Below are 21165 nucleotides of genomic sequence, written 5' to 3' on the forward strand. Positions count from 1 at the left end.
TAGGTGCTCTTTTAGTTTAAGAACATAATTTGCATATGGAAGACCCCACTGCAATCAGGAAATGTTTCTGTAGATAAACCCTAATCGCCAAGAACAACTATGCATTGATTTCAAGTGAACATGTCACCCAAAGGAGACAACCCCAAACAATGCCAGCTAAGTATCTCAGACTTAACAGTCATCACATCCCCTCATTGCTGGGCCACAGGCTCATATTTCACTTCGTCTATACAGCCAACTTTCCGACAACCAAATTACACCATTTATATCATTATATGCACAATACGCTAATTTATCTTACTAATGATATCCGACCTCAGACAATGGTTGATTTCATGTGAATTTGGCAGGTAAAACAGACTGTAGGTGCCAATCGGCACAGATTCTGCAAACTCAAATTAAAATGCCTGCAGCAGTGAGAACTGACAAGAGAACTCCGATACATCCTTCCCAACTTCGGGGTGAGAAGTGAAGAAAAAGAGCAGCAAAGGCCTCCATCATCTCAGCTTGATCTTCTCCCCAGCTGTCACAGGAAGCTGTCAGGACTCATCTCAGCACAACAGAAACCCTTTAGCTCACCCACCCACACACACACCTTCCCTCAAAGACACATGTGTGCATACACATAGACATGCAGCAATATATTAAGTGCACAATAACATGCAAAGAATGGACCACACACACAGACAAAGCAGTCCATCAGCAGGTGCTGCAGACGGGTGTGGAGCACAGGGTACAGCATGTATTCTTTATAAGTCCTACTCTTGTGATTAGTGTGTGTGTCCATGTGTGCGGCTGCTCTACCCAAAGCAATTCTGTGTGATCTATGATTTACTACTGTACTGACACGTTTCCGGTTCCATCCATCTTTGTTTTTTTTAACTGGTTATCCAACTCAGTGTTGCAGAGTGGTTGAAGACTATAACAGCTGACACAGGGTGGCTAAAGTACACACTGGACAGGTCATCGCTTCATCACTGGATTATATAGGGAGGCACTCCACCAGTTATCCTAATTTAAAAAACAACAACAACAACAACAACAACAACCTAACAGATTCATATTTTCTTCTATGAAAAGACTTCATCTGACTTATTGGTGCAACTGAAAACCTGCTTCTAATAACAAATAAATTGGAATCGTAAAATTTTATTTAAAATCCAACCATCTCTATCAGATGACTGAAGTCCCAAATGTCTACTTTGAGCTCAGATTGTTTTACTTCCAAGATTACAGCAGCAGAGTTTTTCTATCTGGGTAAGAAAGTTGTGACAGCAGCAGGTACGTTTAGTTCTGTAAACTAAAACTGACAAAATCATTTCTCAGAAGACAGGAGGTGCTCAAACATGGACTAGGAACTTGCACGTCAGTGAAAGTGTACTGCAGTGCTTCAGTTACACATTTTAAATTGCTGGAGGCCATCTCAGCTCATAAAGTAACAAGAATATCCTAAAATGACAGCCGCACAGCAAGAATCCACAACAAATTACTGTCACTTGGGAAATGTGAAAAGAGAAGTTAAAAAAAAAAAAAAAAAGCTGTGAACTTCACCTCAGCAACATTTCACCATTTTCAAATATGACCTACAAATTAACCCGGGATGAAAACTGTTAGCTGAAGTCTTGAAATTGTCCCATAATGCCATCTGTATCACGCTACAGCCTTTTTTCCTCCCTCCCAGCAAGGCAAGCAGGTTTCATGATCTGGTTGTTGTACTTGTTAGTGGATCCCGAGGGCCTCTGGTCAAACATTGGTATTCCCTCTGCACTGGCAAAACAACCCAGAAGGCAGGATTGAGATGCAGTTTTCAGGCAGCCGCTGTCAGTAGCCTTGGAGCAATCACAAGGACTTCGAAAATGAAGCTCATAAATATTTATAGGCTTCTGAAAATATCGTATTCATTCAAACAAACAGGGTGAAAGAAGTGCCTGTCTGTGATGGATGTGTAACAGCAGATAATAGGAGCTTTGAACAACAAAACTTACAGAGAAACTGAAGGCAGGTGGGCAAAGACCACAGGGAAAAACATGGTCCCGTGTACACACCAACACACACATTCACGTGGTTGTAAATACACGCACCTATACATGCATGTGCGCACACACACACACTTTTGGGTTTGTTTTACTTTCACTTCCTCCTGTGAAAACCACAAAGGTTGAAGAGAAGCAGGTTATTATATCAAACTCTGTCACGCTGCAACGAAAAGATGAGGCTTTGGCTAAATTTCAGAAGGAAGTTTCTCTCTTTGTTCTAAACATGTCAATCGCACCACAGAAACCTAATCTTCCTGCTGCCCCCCCTCCCTCTTTTATCTGCTGCGTCTATAGGGCTATAATGGATTTTAGTAAACAATGAAAACTCCAGATTTTGGGAAGTGCGAGAAACCTTTACAGGAACAGAAAACCGTCCTTCGCCCCGCGCTGTCAAAAATGACGCCGTCTCGGGAGCTAATGTTCGGCTACTGTAGAAACTGGGCAAAGCAAGCAAAAACAAAACAGAAAGAAGAACCCAACTTGTCATCTAATTATGAGAAATTACAACTGCTCTTAGCGATGGTACACCAATGCAGTAGTTTTCACACTTTCTGGCGTGCCCCTGTTCAAAAGCTGAAAAGGTTCTCTACAGAGTTTTTCCATCAAATATCAATAATAATAATAATAATAATAATAATAATAATAATAATGATTAAAAAAAGGATTCAACTTCATCTTAATTGAATCAAAATAGAATAAAGGTCGGTGCAGCAGCAGCGCTTCTCTGTTTTTATACCCCCCACATATTAAAAATAAAATGCACATAATTTCGCTTCACATTTTCTCACCTGGTTGTCTGCACCCCACCTGCAGAGGCTTCATGCCCCACCATTTGAAAGCCACTACACTAATGAAGATATAATTATCAGATTTTCATGCTATTCATGCTGGGCAAGAGCATGTGCATGCACACTGGGGCACACGCACACACACACTTTGTGGTTTCCTAATAAGTTTAAGGAGTTCATAAAGTTGTCTCGAGCAAATATCTTAATCATTTTGTAACATATATATATTATAAGCAAATAGGCAATCAGTGTAATCCGATGCCTCTCCAGTGAGCATCCGGGCTGCTGAATGAACTCCAACTCCTCGGCATTGGCCTGCAGCTGATGACAGAAGTACTTGTTCTCCTCAGAAACCAGTGTTTACCACCTCCTAAGGCCGACCCTTGAGATCACAGTGGAGCTCCAGAACAGAACAAAGGCTGGTGTTGCCACATGCAGTCCAAGATGGTGGAGTTGAAGTCATTCTGTCAGAACAACTTACTAAAGAGGCAGCTGATGTCAAGGACTGCCACAACAACAACAACAACAACAAGCTCACCCAGTCAACAAGACGGAGGCAGGGCTAGCTGTGTAGCAACGACTGGACTTTCAAAGTAACCATAAGGGGATTGTTGAGCAGTAACACAGATAGTATTGTTTTCTCAGAGATGAGAACTGTTTGTTATGACTACTATATTACACTTTTGCTCGTAGAGCCTCGTAAAGTACACGAATTAGTGCTTTAACTGGTGTTGTTCTTACCCCAAGACACTAAACGAGGGCAGAATAGGGGTGAAAATGAGCGCATTAAATGAACGAATGAGCATTTATGTTTTGAGCATACCTTTACAGTAAAAGGTGAGGAAGAAGAGGAGCAGGCCCGTGACGAGGTTACCCAGGAAAGTGACGACTCCACAGGTGATGCCTTCAGGGACCGGGTACACCGTCTCAATGAACAGCTCGAAGAATATCGGAACACTGCTGTTAATAAAAATGCCGACCAGGATGCAGGAAGTGTACAGGATTGCTGTGAAAACAGAGAGTGGGGCAGAATAAGCTACAGTTTAATTGGAAGCTTTGATGAAAGAGGGTTTCAAATCTCAAATGAGCAATTTTTAAAAAAAAGAAGAAGAAAAAAAAAAAAAAGATGCCATACTGGTCAACTTTATGGAACAGCAGTAGTGATTTATTCCACCTTCCACAGCTTCGTACTCTACCATTTGCTTTCAGCAGCACTGAGATTTATGACGAACCCTCATCCTAAAAACAACATTTCATTTGCCAGCCCTTCAGGTGGCAATTTAACACAAACAAAAGCAATATACTGGAGGTGTATTGACAGAAAATGGCCAGTTTGTAACCCAAACAACAAGTCACATCTACCCCAAGCCCACCATCACTTATACCTGGTCTGAAGTGTCACACTGATTAGCTTAATGTGGCAGTTTTGCAATTTGAAATGTGTTTTTCTGCCTTACTGTGTTGTTATTCTATTCCCACTTTATGTGCTCAGTTTTAGAAAGGACTGCTTTAAGGGTTGCAGGTGCTCAGTGGAGGGTGCAAATATAATAGTACATGTACTTTAAACTAAGGCCTGGGTGGTGTTTTTAATGCGCTTTGTTTGCATTTCTATAAATGTATGTAACAAAAAACTTCATTCCCATTCTGAATCAAAATGCAACTCATTTCACAGATTCAACAGTACATGAAAAATAAAATTCATTTTTCTACTTCCAAAATGCACAGATGTCCATATAATAAACAGCTCGTCTTGTTTGCTCTTTGTGCATGATGAGAATCGTGTGCACTGGACACACCTGCTGATTTATGTGCTGAAGTGGGGAAAAAGAAAATATAATTCAGGTTTGTTTTTGTGTGTTCTTCTTTGCAGACCAATCAGAAATGTTTCAGTAAGTTAGGCACTTGCGTACTCTCGTCCCAGCTGCAGACCTCAGCTGGCCCTAAAGTAAACCACGTGTATTAGAGCGGATGTGCGGCGAGATTAAGCAGTCACCTCTGGAGCATCACGGCACCCTCAATCTCCCTTATCACAGCAGACTGGTCCAAACGAGCTCCCCATTAGCCTGCACGTCCCTTTAATCACAGTGCCTCTGAGGGCCCAGCGTACCCACTTGCCTGCCTGTGACTGGGAATCTAACCGCCACGCCGCAGCCATCAAAGGCAGCTGTCCCCCCTGATTCTTTTCCTTCAGTGCTACCAAAGAGCTCAAATCAAATGCTGCAGCCGCTGCACACGCGCCTCGCGTTATAAGATTAGCCTATATGCCACCAGCTCCTAACAGGTTTAAGAAGATCCCTTGAAGGAAAGAGACATGATTGATCACAACTACCCAAGAACACAGAATATAGACACAGACTATACTAGAATTCGGGGTTTCTGGCCCACAGACTTGTGTTGCATGGGTAATAAATCAGATAGAGGATTTCATTTCCCTCTAAAACTTCTTCGCTTGTTCTCAGAAACCAAAGATTACGCTTATGGGTGTTTAAATGCTAGTGACCGTCCCACACTAGGATAATAACTGGTTTTGGCAGATTTTGTTGCAGTGTCATACCACCCTCTTTGAGATGCCAGGTGGATGGAGCCTGGCAGCTGCAGACTGCCAGTGTCTGGGCTAAGTGGCAGTTCCAGGGCTTGGAGAATGATGATGGATGATGATGACTAAAATTAGTGGCTTCGGGTGACATGCTGCTCTGCCTTTTGATTTGGCTTTGGAAAAGGCAGCCCAAACACTGATATCAATGAATGAATTGGTTTTGATGAATATGTAGCAGATATACAGTACAGCCTGTGAGACCTGTTATTGTGACCTGCATGTACTGAAGACGTTTCCATCCACACTGGATAAAGATCGAGTGACACAGGTATACATAGATTTTATGCAGCTGTGGACTCACCTGAAGTGGAAGGGAGGTGGGTATAGCTGCTCAGACAGGTGAGCGTGAACCACGTAGAGGCCAGTGAGGCTCCTGCCAGCATCAGCACCAGGATCAGCTTCAGCATCCCGCGGATAGAGTCTGCAAATCTGAGCGCATGCATTGGGAAAAGAAGAGAAGGGCAGACTATAAATACATAAAAGCAATGAGTAAAACATGTCAAGGACAAAAAACACTCAAGACTACTGAAGTGAGTACAGACAGCTGCTTGAGAAACAAGAAGCATCCTTCATAAACACAACGAGCATCTATGCAATTTTTCAATGTCTGTTTCTTCGGCGACTTGTGTCATAATCTATTACTGGAGGCATGCATTGTTTCACAGAAGAGCTAGATCATTTCCTTCTCCCACTTGTTTCTGAGTGCATCAGTTGCACTTGTCACTACACAAGGAGACACTACTGCAAGAGTAGATTCAATTTGTCTCACCAGCTAAGCAGGCAGACTTGAGATGCACATTGTATTACATTGTGGAAGACAAGCCATCGGGCCATTCCCAAACTCTCGAGCTCTGCGGTTTCTCTTTGTAGCCCTTTCTAAACCCACATAGTTCATTAGGTTCCTCTCTTCTCCTCTGGGTATGCATGGGAAAGATTAGATGAAGCTACAGAAGCCTTTAGCGATGACAGACACTAATTACTTTTGTTTTGTTGCTCACAGACAAGATGCTGAGAGAGAAGGAGGGCGGAAATTGACAATGAACTTAACGCAAGAATAAAAAACCCATGTTGGAAAATGGTTGATTAGTTCAACTAGGTTTTGAAGTTCTGTCAGTCTGCCGAGGGCCAGGGGACGCGGGAAAACATCCTTTGGAAGGATAATGAGAAGCTCTCTACTCAGAATGTTCCGGGGTGGCATTTTTAGATGAAATTATGGTCTCTTTGGATTTTATGAGCTGTCACTCATCGTCTCTTGATATCATCTCCATATTCACAGAAAATCAGCTGTACTCTGGATTTTTACCTTTGGTCTTTTAAATCACTGTGTGAGGCTAAGATGCATAACCTGGTTCCTTCTGTTGGCCTTTTCAGAAAAAAAAAATCCAACTAAATGGTTCATATTTCTCCTTACAAGAATGAGCTGATAGCGACGGCAGGCTAGACGAGAGGGCCAAGCGCTTGGTGCTACACGGGGATCACAATTCTCTACCCACAGCTACACCCCTGAAATCTCCATCACCCATCTGCCACTGACTGGCTCACATCCACAACCCTTCAACCACTCCTGCTACCAGAGAGGGACGAAATCCTTAGTCTGCAACCAGCCAAGAGCTCATCTCTTTGCAGAGTGGATCACAGACTGTTCCCCTGTACTACATCCAATCTGATCCTTCAGACTAAAATGCCATAAGTAGCTTATTTCCTATACTACACCTCTGGATCCCCACTCCACTAGATAAAGAGCTTGGTTACTCATTGGCACAATATGGTGCGTGTGACACGTTTCAAATTTGAACTCACAAATGTCAGTTTAAATGTCGCTAACTGAGGTGCACAGTTAGCCACCAGTAATAAAAAAATATCCCATCATAAACCATGTTTTTCTTTTTAAAAGTCGATCAAATTTGCATTTTTTGGACTCCACTACAGTAGCATTGCATGATTTATTATTTAGAGCAGTCTGACGTTTTAGCACACAGGGATTCGTTCATTCATTCAAACTTAGATTTAATACCTTTCAGAGATATATAACGTTAAATTTGATCCTTCTGCTCAGCTATCTTTGGAGAGACCCCTCGAAACGTCAATCTCTCAAAAATACTATTCGAATTCTATGTCCTTTGCTTCACTCACTGCAAGGCGCCTTATACTTAAGAAGGAAGCAGGAAGCTCCTCCCACACATGAACAGTGGCTTGATGAAATGATGAAATATATACTATCAGGTTCAACCACCAAATTTCTTAAGGCATGGCAGCCATTTCTAATGTACATGGAAACATTTAAAATGACCACCTTATCAAGACCTGATACCAGATCTCTATATCACTATCATAGTTAACTGTACACCGAGTCCCTTACACATTTCAGTTTTATATTTGTGGTTTTTTTTGTTGTTGTTTGTTTGCTGCTCTCTTTCTGTTATTTTTTGGGGTATTGACAGATAAGGAGGTCCTCGTTTAGAAGTAAGACCAGTAACACTGAGCTGTTCCACCCTTTACTCTTCAAAAATTACAAGCAGATAAAATTGTGTTTAAAACCTATATACAGTAATGTTTTCATCTTCGTCACAGAACTCCATTATTATGCAAAAATCAAATACAAATAGTAAACATTACACTGCATTCTTGAAGTCAAAAGAACTTGAAAGATATTTTGAGTTGAACCCGCACACAAATCTTTTCAAACATTTTGCTAATATTTTAGCGTGCTGTTAAAAACCAAAAATATACAACTGCATTTAAAAAAAGTAATTCAATTAAAATTAACAAAAAAAATAAATAAATCACTACAACTTCTTGTATAAGTGGAACTATACGTCACATTGATGGGAACGAGGTTGTCAAATATGACGCATGAAAGAGCCACTTCCATTGGATTTGTTAAATAAGATTAAGATATAACTGTTGCACTACTCAGAGTAAAGAGGGTCATGTCATCTCATGAGGTAAAGTCAGAATTAAAAGCCTATCTTTTACATTCCCCTAACAGGATTTATTGGCCATAAAGATAGCATCATTTAAGTCATGTAGAATCAGATTCCATTTTCTGCTCCCCGGTGCCTGCAGGGAATGATGAAATATCATCATTAGTATAATTTAGGCCCGTCTACGTTTTTAGTGAGGAGCAGACATCCTGCAAAAGAAAAAAGAAAAGAACGATATGATATGATGACCAACAATCACAGATTGTTCTCGTTTGAAGGGAAAACAAATTAGGCCGCAGCTGATACTCATTTGCGTTTGCTCTATTGGAGTATTTTCCAGCTCAGACCTCCGTGATGTGAAGGAGAATAACCTGGTTCTGTTTTCTGCCACCTCCTTCGTATTCACCCCTCGCCCCCCCGTTTTCCCCAGAGCTTGTAATGGGGAGATAATGAGTGAAGCTTTTTAGTTATTCTTTCCACTCTCCTCAATCTGGAGGAAAATAAATAAATAAAAATAGTGTGCAGTGTCGTGGCGCTGTCGTCCAATCAGCATCTGTCTGGGCCAGACAATTACACAGATGCCAGATTGTTTGTCAAATGTTTTCATGACGGGGGCCACACCTCGGAGCAGCTACCACCGCTAATTGAACCTGCTGGATCGAGGTCCCTGCCATTCAAACATCCACTGAGCCAAGACACAGGGAGCGCAATGTTTGCACGAGCCCGTGTATGATTTTTATTTATTCATTTATTTTTTGGCAAAGGGCTTGTGCTGACACCCAAAGAAATTTAGCTAAGCAGCAGTAGCACTTTAAATGTGAAACTGCAACACCTGCAGCAAAACAGCATTTAAAGAAGAACATTTCCTGCTCCCTGCGGCAAACTGTGCTCGCGACTGCCACGCAGAGTGCTGACTAAAGGGAGAGGGACGGCTGGTGGCGTATAATAAGCTACAACTTGACATTAACAACTTAAGGGCTGCTAGCGGGTGAGACAAGGGACAGAGATTGTTCTGTTCATTAGCACAATCTTTCCTGGGAATTTATCTAATGATGCTGTGATGCAGCAAGTTGATGAAAAAAAAAAAAAAAGTAAAAACAGAAAGGGGGAATAGAAAGTTTTGGGGAAATGGAAAAATAATTTAATACATTTAAAAGTAATTTCTTCTTCTGGAGAAACATTTTTCCAATCAAAGAATGGAGGTTAGCTCCTAGATGGTATCTAGGAGCTAAAATCCCAAAGGCCTGTGAGCCTGTTGACTGGAAGTACTGCATGCGAATACCAGCTTCCTGTCATGCAACACCATGGTGCACATTGCAGGGGAGTCTAAAAAGAATACACTTTTCTTCATCATTATGGCGCACATGTAGAATTATGGCTATAATGTATCATTCACGCATGAGGATGATTCATCAATAACTCCTCTTAATAAAACATACCAGCATGCATACCATTCTTGGCATCATCATCAAAGCTTGAAGGTGCAATATCATTCGTCTGACTCACTTTTAGTGAAAAGAATGGGGCATTATTTTACTGGTAACACAGGAAGCCATAACATTTTTAAAAGGACTTGGTTTTCCTTCTCATATCTGGTAAACAAAGCGAGATCTAACATATTTTCTGGGTTTCCGCAGCACTGAAGGGCACTGCTGTGCTGTTTTTTTGTTAGATGAAGTTTCTTTGTTGTAGAAATGAAACTTCAGGACACTCAAGTTAAACAATCGTCTCCTGCTTTTACTTCATACATAAGGGCAACTGCACATTTGTACAGGTCCTATTATCTTCCCAGTTCTAAAGCTGTCCTCCAACCAGGATCATTTATGTGCTGCAGACAAATATTCATATCATCTTTCCATTCAGATAAAAAGTACAGTAGCTTAACAGTTTTCATTGATATAATATAGACAGGTGCCAGAGAAAAGCCGAGCTCACCAAAAGACTCCACTCATTCTCCAGGCTTGATTGTTTCAGACCTTTCCAATAAAAATTGAGACCTTTTCTAATAATCTGTCAGCGACTACAAAGTTATCTCTCCACTTACCTCACTCCAGCACTTGCACAGACAAAACAAAGCTACAAAAGAATTGCTGCGTTTCTTCTGTTTTCAATGTGAATCTTTCTGGATTTACAGCAGCAGTTCAACAGGTAGATTAATCATTACCAACTACAGATGAATAAACTTTAACATGGATGGATGAACGAATATCCAGTGTTCACCACAACCAACCACAAGACCGTCGTTCAGTGGATGAACTTAAGTTATATTCAGTCACTTTCACACAAGACAACCCAAATGACACAGGAGCGGTTGGAGGAATTTCATTTACCCATCAACTGTTGCATCAAAGAAAGACTAATTATGCATCCACTGACTCTAAGACTATTGCAATCAACACCAATAACTCAACAGTTCTGTTTACATATACTTTCACCTAATGCAGCAAACAGCTTCATTGATTAACAGCGGGAGTTATAGGCTCATTTCCCTGATTACAACTTAAAGAAAACACTGGATCTGCTTGGTAGTGCTGATTGCACCTCAGCCTACGACAAATATACATCTATCAGACACGAATGAGTCCCTTCCTTTTGCAGAGTCCACACTTTGTCTTCATAGCGTGGCTCCCGATCCATCACTGGAGGTGAAGTGGTAGCTGCATTAGCATCAATTTCCCTCGCTCTATTGCAGCATCGCTGCACTCAGATCATATATTAAAAGGGAGCAGATGAGAGAGGAGCAAGAGCGGCTCCTATTTTTACCTCAAATCAACCTTCACTGTTCTTTATGATATTTATTAATTATTAACATTGTTAGAAACAATACAGCCTTGCAAGTGGCAGGTGTACACATCAACATATAATATGTACGCAAAGACCAAGTGAACAGAGTGATTAACACAATGAAAAACATTCACAGGCAACACTTTTTAAATGCCTTTTATATAGAATAGGTGCAACTAAAGTTCTCACGAAGAACACTTGATTATTTCATTGCTTCCTGAATAAAGAAACACTTTGTTCACAAAATCTTTTTGCATTATGTTATTCCATTTGCCAACTCTCCAGCTAGTATTGAACTACATTAAACAAATAAATAAAAATACACGTGCACTTTATCCAGGCTCCATTTTACCATTTCTTTTAAATATGCAAATAATGTTCAAGTGGGGTTCAGTGTATCTGCTTAACCTTCATCACCATATAAATCGTTCCCTACTCTTTGGCTTTTGGCAAACACAACATTGTCTTTTCTCTTGAGATCAAATCATCATAAACTCCATGAATCTGTGAGGTGTGTATAGCTTTATGTTCAATTTTATGTTTAAGGAAGGAAATTTGCAAGACAGAAATGTGTGGGGTTTTTTAAATTCACCGATCATCTCCTGATGCCACAACTTACTCTGCTTTGGTGGACCTGACGCCCAGATTAGGAATGACTGAGTGTCTCTATCCATCTATCTGCAACTCTGTATTCAGATGTATGACTGTGTCAGATTCAGCTGTGAAGAAGGCGTGCAAATGTAAAATGAGGGGTCACAGTAAATGTTTATTTTCTAATTTGACGCCTCACTGATTCTATTGAGTTTTAATTTGATAAACAGACTGAATGCCATTTAAAATCAGAAACGCTAAAACTAGTTCAGCTCTGGAATCAGCAGACTCACACTGTAAGTTAATTAAGTTATTACACAATGCAAAAGTGACATAACATGGGTGAGATTGTTGCTTGGTCCATGTAGTTTGGTTATTTGAGAGGTTTATTAGAAGGTGCAGCAGGGACATGTGTTACACATCAGTGGTCAGGATGTCCAAAAAAACTCACTGAAAAGCCTTCAGCTAATCCAAAATGCTGCAGCAAGAGTACTGACAGGGACTAGAAAGAGAGAGCAGATTTCTCCTGTTTTGGCTTCCTGTTAAATCCAGAATTGAATTCAAAATCCTGCTCCTCACATACAAGGTCTTAAATAATCAGGCCCCATCTTATCTTAATGACCTTGTAGTACCATATCACCCTATTAGAGCACTTTGCTCTCGCTCTGCAGGCCTACTTGTTGTTCCTAGAGCAGTGGTTCTTAACCTGGGTTCGATCGAACCCTAGGGGTTCGGCAGAGTCTCCACCATGACATGCACGGCTCATTTGTGCACCAATAAAAAACATATCTATGTCTTGAATTTGAAAAAAATCATTTTATTTTTCACTAAAGAGGGCTTCAGTGAATGCGCATATGAAACTGGTGGGGTTCGGTACCTCCAACAAGGTTAAGAACCACTGTCCTAGAGTATTTAAAAGTAGAATGGGAGGCAGAGCCTTCAGTTTTCAGGCCCCTCTTCTGTGGAACCAGCTTCCAGTTTGGATTCAGGAGACAGACACTATCCCTACTTTTAAGATTAGGCTTCAAACTTTCCTTTTTGCTAAAGCATATAGTTAGGGCTGGACCAGGTGACCCTGAATCCTCCCTTAGTTATGCTGCAATAGACGTAGGCTGCCGGGGGATTCCCATGATGCATTGAGTTTTTCCTTTCCAGTCACCTTTCTCACTCACTATGTATTAACAGACCTCTCTGCATTGAATCATATCTGTTATTAACCTCTGTCTCTCTTCCACAGCATGTCTTTATCCTGTCTTCCTTCTCTCACCCCAACCGGTCACAGCAGATGGCCCCGCCCCTCCCTGAGCCTGGTTCTGCCGGAGGTTTCTTCCTGTTAAAAGGGAGTTTTTCCTTCCCACTGTTGCCAAAGTGCTTGCTCATAGGGGGTCATATGATTGTTGGGTTTTTCTCTGTATCTATGAAGCGCCTTGAGGCGACTTTTGTTGTGATTTGGCGCTATATAAATAAAACTGAATTGGTCTAAACATGGACAGGTCATTACAGTCTGAACGTGTGAAGTCTTACGCAGTGATCAGTCAATGGTTACGAGTCATTTCCAATGAAAGCCAGTAATATGAAGCTACCAACTGTCGCTCTCATGATGGGCTTGACAATAAAAAAAAAAAAAATAGTCAAAGTTGCACTGCTCTCAACAGTTTTTCAGCACTTACAGTAAGTGATGGAGTGAAGCATCCACCATCACTCTTTCATCCTTGCATGCATACACACATGCACAGCACATTTACACCAACACTTCATGGCAGGTCTTTTTCCACAGTGTAGCAGACTTGTAATATTTTCACTCATAATGTCAATGCAGTGTTAAAGTACAGCTTCACTTTTAATCCACATTCAGTAGTCAGAGTGGCACAGACACACACAAAAAGGATGGTATAACTCACCGGGCCATTGCCACTCCGAACACACATCCACCAACGGTCGACCAGAAACCAATCCAGCCTGCATCCACCTGTGTTTGAAAAAAGAGAGAGAAAGAAAGAAAACAAAAGGAAAATGAGGTGGTGGTTTGGGAGAGAAGCCAAGAGAAAAGAACAGAAACAGAAAAGCATATACCCTGTTCAACATGCAGTCCATGACTGAGGACAGAGCTAGACAGAGAGCAGGCTCTAAGTGCCTGAAGACTGTGAAGGCCTGCCAATCACCGTGTCCGGTAAATTGCCAGGGTTGGCAATGTTGCATGAGTGTGTGTGCGCAAAGCTTGCTGTCCTTTTTTTATTTTCCAGGATGAAAGTCAAAACACACACACACACACACACACACACACACACACACACACACACACACAAAGTCAGAAGAAAGGACACTTTGACCAAGGGACTGCCACAGAATCAATAACAGGTAAAATACAGCACGCCTCCCTTTCTCTCTCTCACACACTCACAGGAAAAGTCAAAGTGCCAATAAATGCGTTTGGTTCTCATAAGTCTTCTACGGACAATAACTTTCATTAAGTCAAATTCAGATGGTAGATCATTCAGCGAGGAAGCTGAATCTAAAGCAGGATCTGATGCTTTCTGCTTAATCACACTCTGCACCAATCTGTCAAGAAAGTTCACGATGAAGAAAAGTGGACTATCAAAGTTATTAAATGTAGACCGATTCTAGCTTACAAGTGATGCATGCCAAAATGCCATTATATTTGATCAGAGTTTTGTGTGGGCCAGCCTTCTGTGAAGCAGTGAAGCTCAGTGGAGAGGCACTCATCTCATGTTTGCATAGCCTGAAGCAGCACAGAGAGGTGAACTGTACTCCCCAAGTAAATAACAAAGATCTAAAAATATATATTATAAATCAAAACACCCACAACCCTGTAGCACCTATAATTGCTGTTTATCTTCCATGTAGGCCGTGCAGCACTGATGCTAGGATTTTCTATGGTGTATGTCACATCAGTTTGTGCGCCAGTTCAGGGAGCTAAACACAAATTGCATGCCAAGCCATTTCAATTCAAAAGATACAAATTACTATGTTTCATGTGTGGGTGGAGAGTTAATTAACTGCAGCATTCTCAGTGCTTGGATCCTTTAAAAGGCCAAGCCTGAAGCTTAATCATGTCTGCTATTTTGTGACTGTGTCAATAAGCTGGCGACGACTGCAGTTAGGATGGAGAAAGCCATATCATGTTAATGTGTTTGTTTCTGTTTTCTCTCTTAATCGCTTGTCATAAACCTGATCCTCTGAGAAGAAGTGGCATGTTGTGCTAATGCTGAATCTCTTCGTATAATCCTAAAAATCCACAAAGCAGTGTTTAATGCTGAGAAGTGTTTTATGTGAAGGCAGAACATGTTAAAAAGTGCTTCAAAACTCCCAGTGGTTGTGTATTGGTATTAAAAAAAAAAGAAAAAAAAAAGAAGAAAAACTAATCTTACTAAAAGAAGCAGGACGCAATCTGCATTCAAATTCTATGCATTCTAAATGGATCTCCATTAAAAACTGATGAGCTGAAGCACTAAAGCACCCATTTCCCGAGACCTACGGATTGTGATGATACTTGTATCTGCAGGTTTAGCACATTTCCCTTCTAGAGCTCAAATGGCATCCTTAGCATCGGACGTTTGGCGCTTCCCCTGTGCATCTAGTATCCAAATTCCAGAAATACACACCCTTGTTATAATAGAATAGGTGACCATTTTTACTTTTCTCATCCTTTTGCGTTTCGATGGCTCTTGTCCTAGTATCACCCCAACTCCCACTTCCTACCACAAACAATCACAGTGGAGAGGCACAGAAACTGCGGCGTGATTGCATTTGAAGAGAGCGCCCATTTGCAGGTACAAAATTGAAAAGAATGGCAATTCAACCACTGACATGAGTTTTTTACAAAAAATAAAAAAACAACACAATTTTGTTGTCTCAATCTCTTTTCTGGGTGGCCACACAGCACACACCGTGTCAGTATGGAAATATATTGAGGCATGACTTGCTGACTTGTATCTTCCAGCGAGCAAATACAAGGCCTCAGTGGAGTTTGTCATTTTCTTCCCTCCTGGGGTGATTGTATGTGCACACTATGTTCTAAGAGCTTCACTAATTTCACGCATATAAACCAAACAAACATGAAAACATGAGTTTCCTTGTCGGGCTCCAGTCAAATCACCACATGCTGTGTCATTTCCCTGCCAACAGATCCCCGTGTGCCTCTGCCCCTCTTCCAGTCATTTACTCAATCAATCCTTGTAAGTCGTTAAACATCACTTCTAGGTCGTATTTCATGAAGTCATAAAAAAAAACAGCATGACGACTGAGACCAGAGAGCTGGCTAGGTGCTGTAACAGTCTTTGTCACTTGCAGAGCATGTTTCGTTCGCCTTCATGTTTTATTTCTTTATTAGTTTTTCAGACACTCTGCTGTGGGACAAGAACATGTTTGTATTTCTAATAGACTCTGGGGGAGAGGGGAAAAAAAGAAAAGAGAAAAAAAAAGGAGACATCAACATTTGTCTAATCCAGTGACAACTGATTGCTCTTACTGCCTCACGGCACTCATGGTCACCTCTCACTCAGGCTGGGTGGCTAGCTGTGGAAACAGATGACAGAAGCATCTTTATTCCAGAAAAGGACCCCGAAGAAGCATGTGTAAGAAAAATGCTGACAGAGAGAGGGAGGAGGAGGAGAGATGAGGTTAGGTCTTGAAACACACCAAGGATAAATGACTGCATGAATCAGCAGCAGAACTGAGTTACCAAATGTGTGCACTAGAAAAGAAAAAGAAGTGAAAATAGAATTTGAAAAACGGTGCAGTGAAAAAAGGATTTGCCCCTTCCTGCTTTCATTTTCGCACATTTGTCACACGTTAAAGATCAAATACATTTTATTTTAGACAAAAATATATTTTTTAATGTAGTTTTGAACGAGGATTTCATGTATTAATGGGGGGGGGGGGGAAGCTATCCAGACCTATGATAAATCATCTGACTTAACTAAATAAATTTCACAAGCCACACCCAGGCATGATTAATATCACACCTGCTGAATCAAGACATCCATCAAATAGAATCTGTCAAACTGACAAAGTGAAGTAGGCCAAACGGTAAAAATTTAAAAAGCAACACATCAAGCCATGATCTAGAGAAACCGCTAAAAAAAACAAATATTATGCTGGAAACGCCTCCAGCGTGGATGAATAAAAAGAATTCTGCAAAGAAGACCGAGCAAAATTTCCTCCACAGCAATGCAAATGACTGAATGCTGTTCTGCAGCCAAGGCTGGCACAACCAGTTACTAGGTTTAGGTGGCAATTACTTCCACATCGGTTTGTGATAACCTTTTTTCACTCAAATTAAATCAACTGAATGATGCATTTTGCATCTCATCTGGTCAGCTTTGTCTAATATTAACATTTGTTTGATGAGCCATTACATCCAATTTCAACCAGACGTGGATTCAGAAAATGATTCCACAGTAAAGCAAAGGTGTAAACATGTGTTCGTGAGTAAACCTGCACCAACATGAGCAAATCATTGCAAAGCAAGAAGAAATTAACAGGAAATTTCTCTTTTGCTATTAATGCTTTGTTCATTTTAAAATGTCAGTAAGAGCTGAAGGCAAATGCAAAGGGAAAAGTTTGCACTTAAACAAAAATTCCAGTGCAAATGCATTGGTGCTTGGGGAAAGAAGAAAAAGATCTAATTAGATGAGAGCTTGCATTTATTTAATGCCTATTTCACTCCCAGCACAGCGTCTGTCTGCACCGTCTCTGGATGTGACAGTCAAAGTTTAAAACACACAGAAAAACAAGATAAGCTAGAGCTGCGATTGGGATCTGTGGGTGCATCTTAAGCTAAAACAAAATAAAATGCAGTATTTGCTTTTCCTTAGTTCAACTTGACTTCAATGTCTCCACACCCAAAGAACAAAGCTTCAGTTGCATTCGTACTGCACCACGCACATCGTTTCATTTATTTTTAAGCTCAACTTTTATACCCAAGGGATAGCTCATCTCACTGCAACATACTTGTGTTTTCAAATGTCATGGATAAAAAGAATTTGAGAGGAGAAAAAAAATCTTTTTAGAACAAATGAAATCTAAGAACAATTTGGTATGCGCCCTGCTTCCTCTTGACAGAGGTATAATGTAGAGGGTGTGACAAGAAGTGTTTCATCCCCCGCTCTGCTGCGTGTGATCTCCTCTCCAGCAGCACCTGTCTGGCGATAACCTTGAAAAGATGCTTCCTTTGCCTTTTGACATGCTGCTGTGTTGAGACCTGGAAGATGCAAACCATCCAGAGCTTTTTTTCCTTCCTCCAAGCTGCACCACTCAAAATTACTCTGTTTTTCTGTCTCAAATGGAAGATGGCTGGAAGGCATGCGGATAGCGATTTGCAATCGATTGTGCCCTTCACAAAAGACGCAGCTATGTGTAGGCTCAATAAGTGCAAAACAGAAAAAGACCGCACCAAATCAAAATATGTGATCATATTTGGTTATTTTTAGGTTTCACATGGGGAGCGACAGTGTGTATTTATTCCTGCATAAGAGTGGATTAATACACGCTTGCAAACTGGTTCTTTAGAATTCAAACGTCAGAATTCCTTCCACATCAAAATATACTTCTCAGTCTTGAATATCATCATGTGTCCTATGTGTGTAATGTCATTTCAGTGCATCATCTTGATAATAACAGACTTTACAGTTTACTGGCAGGAAGAACTTCTGAGATATATTTCAAGATGCAACAATGAGAACAAGAGAAAGGACCCCAGCTGTTCGCCCCATTGTTCCACTCAGTGGGCCGCATGTGTGAAAAGCTTTTCAAATTATAGACACAGGTGGATGAAAACTGACTACTTACCTAGTCAAATAAGAGAAATACAAATATTCATACATTTTTTTTTGCAGTTCGCCCACCTAAAGGGTAACCCAGATGAAAACTAGTCTGTTATGCAGGAAAAATGTTGACCTCATCTCCACACTTTCCTCAAAAGGCAGTCAAAACACCAGTACTGACCTGTTCTTTCAAAAGGGCACTGGAAAAAAAAATGAAATCTGAAGAAACAGCATCTTACTGAATGCTTTGAGGTACTTCACTTTACTGAAGCTGGTGCAAAGGCAGTATGTTATCCTGTGTGTGCGCATTTGTGCCATACCTGGCTGACTTTGGCTGGTGTAAGAACCATGTCGAGGACGCCCGACCAGCCAGCAATCACTCCTGTGGGGACTGCATAGGCCAGTGCTATCATCAGGAACCGCAGATTGCTGAAAGAGACATTAAACATGTCAATCACAAGAAAACAAACTATGTTATACTATACATCATCCAGCCTCCAGACAGAAATTTCAGCACATTTGTAGAATCTATCAATGTAATCTTGGGAAAAAGATTTGAGACCAAAAGTGTTTACAGTATGTACTAATTAATGAGAGATACAGTATCTCACTGAATGCTACAATTTAACATGCAGTTATCCAGATCTTTCATACCTTGAAAGCATCTGGGTTTATTTCAGTCCCAAAATAAATAGTATATTATTGCGTATTGGTGTATTACTCCTACCTCCGCTCTTACTTTAGCAAAAACAGATGATTATCTGATATTTATTCGTGTACCTCTAAAGACTTCTGCATATAAATGTGAGAGCTTGGTCACTTGATTTAATTGAAAGGATATCCTCTGCAGAATCACTGAGGGGTTCATAATTATAATCCAAGCACTAAATGTTACTAATTGCATGAATGCATAATGCCGCCTCCAATTACAGCCTACATCCCAGCAGCAGCGGCCCGAGATGAAACAATGAAAGCAGCATAACGTGGTGTGTCTTTCCTGTCCTGTTCATTGATGTCTCGAGATCTGCCATCAGCTGTCATCCCACCTGACACGCACTCAAGTGCTTCTATCTTTGTCAGGGTACTCACTGACATTAATGCATTCTGTAAATCCTGTGTCTAACATTATATACTTGCCTGCAACACTTGTCCCAGACTAAACTTAATGCTAGCCCCAACTGTAAACGCCCAGCGGTTCATTGAAATTGTGCCAGACAGTGACAACTAGCACAAACTACTCCTGCTACTTGCCAACCTTACTCAATCTTCACTCACAGATTTACTGACCAACATTACTGCAACTTGCTCCTATTCCACTAAACAGTTGTGAGCGCGCCCCGCACCCCCCACAATGTGATTACGCAAACAGATTTTGTCCTCACAACATGGATAATACACAGCACACACAGGCACACCACTTTGGCTCATCTCCCTGTGCCTGTCACAACAGAAAATCCATCCCTGTTCAGAGCACAGAGACAGAGAGATAAGAAGCAACATGAACACTGGTGGGAAGCTGCCAACATTAAGCTAAAGGATCTAAAATAAGGACCAAAAACTCAGAATTAGGAATTTGAATGATCACTCAGAATACTCTGAATTCTTGGCACTGCACTGTAAAGCTTAACAGTGTGTGACATGTACTCGTTCAATGACTCAATTATAAATTGTCCATAAGGCAATAAAAATAATGACTGCAACCAGTGACTGCTGTTATAGCTGGAACACCTTCTATCACATGAACCTGTTTCAATAGCAAACCTATAAGAGCCTTCCTGCGTTTGCCATCTTACATTTCAGGTACTCTCATGAGAAAACAGTGTAAACACATTTTTACATAGTTGCTGTTAAACCATCTATTGTTATTACTCCACTCTCTAATGAAAGTCAAATCTTTGATACTGTTATGTCTGTCACTGCATAACAATGTGGTTTAAAAGAAAAAGAAAAATGGATTGCTTTTAATTGTAAACTCCTCAAAGACAGCCACTCGTTTGCAATTAATCACAAATGTGACGGGGTTTGAGGTTATAGTTAAGTGCACGTGAGCCACTAGTGTGTGCATTTTTTGTTTCATTAGCTGCAAAACCATGTTTAATTGTTTAAAAAAAAAACTGTAACAATTGCTCAAAATGAAAAGCTACAAATGCATCTTTGATTTGAGGTAAATCCATTTGTAGATAATAACCGTTCATCAGTTCACTGGAATCAAACTGCAGCAGCAGGAATCTAAATGCTACAGCAGACATGAGGCTGACACAAGCAGTTTAGCTCACAGTGAACTGTTTGCAAAAAGGGAGAAAATTAATAAAGTCGCATGTATGTGCATTTATGTATGTGTGCCCAATATACACTCAAAGTTGATCCATTTAGAATATATAACACCTCTCCAATCACATGAAAGTCAAATACAATCACTTGGAGCACAAACACCCACACTAATCACCTTCGCCCAGTGAGGTGACATGGTGATTTAAAAATCAGAGCCACATCCTCAACCCAAACAATGTGATTAGAATCACTCAGTGTCTGACAAATGAGGCAGGGCTGGAAGCAGATTCACAGATTGTTTTCTTCTCCTGCTGTTGGTTTATGGACACCGGTAACTCTTACATTTATTCTGCCTCTGCTTTATTATAATGCAGCCAGCATCCTGAACGG

General features: G+C 40.8%; 1 protein-coding gene across 1 annotated transcript in view; it reads right to left on the reverse strand.

Moving 5' to 3' along the window:
• Positions 1–21165, reverse strand: part of slc49a4 (solute carrier family 49 member 4) — a 45319-nt gene that overhangs the window by 8540 nt on the left and 15614 nt on the right. Inside the window, exons 5-8 of the mRNA XM_005746216.2 lie at positions 18825–18933; positions 13621–13688; positions 5722–5849; positions 3648–3830 (exon numbers count right to left, since the gene is read on the reverse strand). Coding sequence (XP_005746273.1) covers positions 3648–3830; positions 5722–5849; positions 13621–13688; positions 18825–18933 — 488 coding nt within the window. The remainder of the gene's footprint in view (positions 1–3647; positions 3831–5721; positions 5850–13620; positions 13689–18824; positions 18934–21165) is intronic.

This window comes from Pundamilia nyererei, unplaced genomic scaffold, assembly GCF_000239375.1.
Source record: "Pundamilia nyererei isolate P.nyererei 1_Seehausen unplaced genomic scaffold, PunNye1.0 scaffold00175, whole genome shotgun sequence".
NCBI lineage: Eukaryota > Metazoa > Chordata > Actinopteri > Cichliformes > Cichlidae > Pundamilia > Pundamilia nyererei.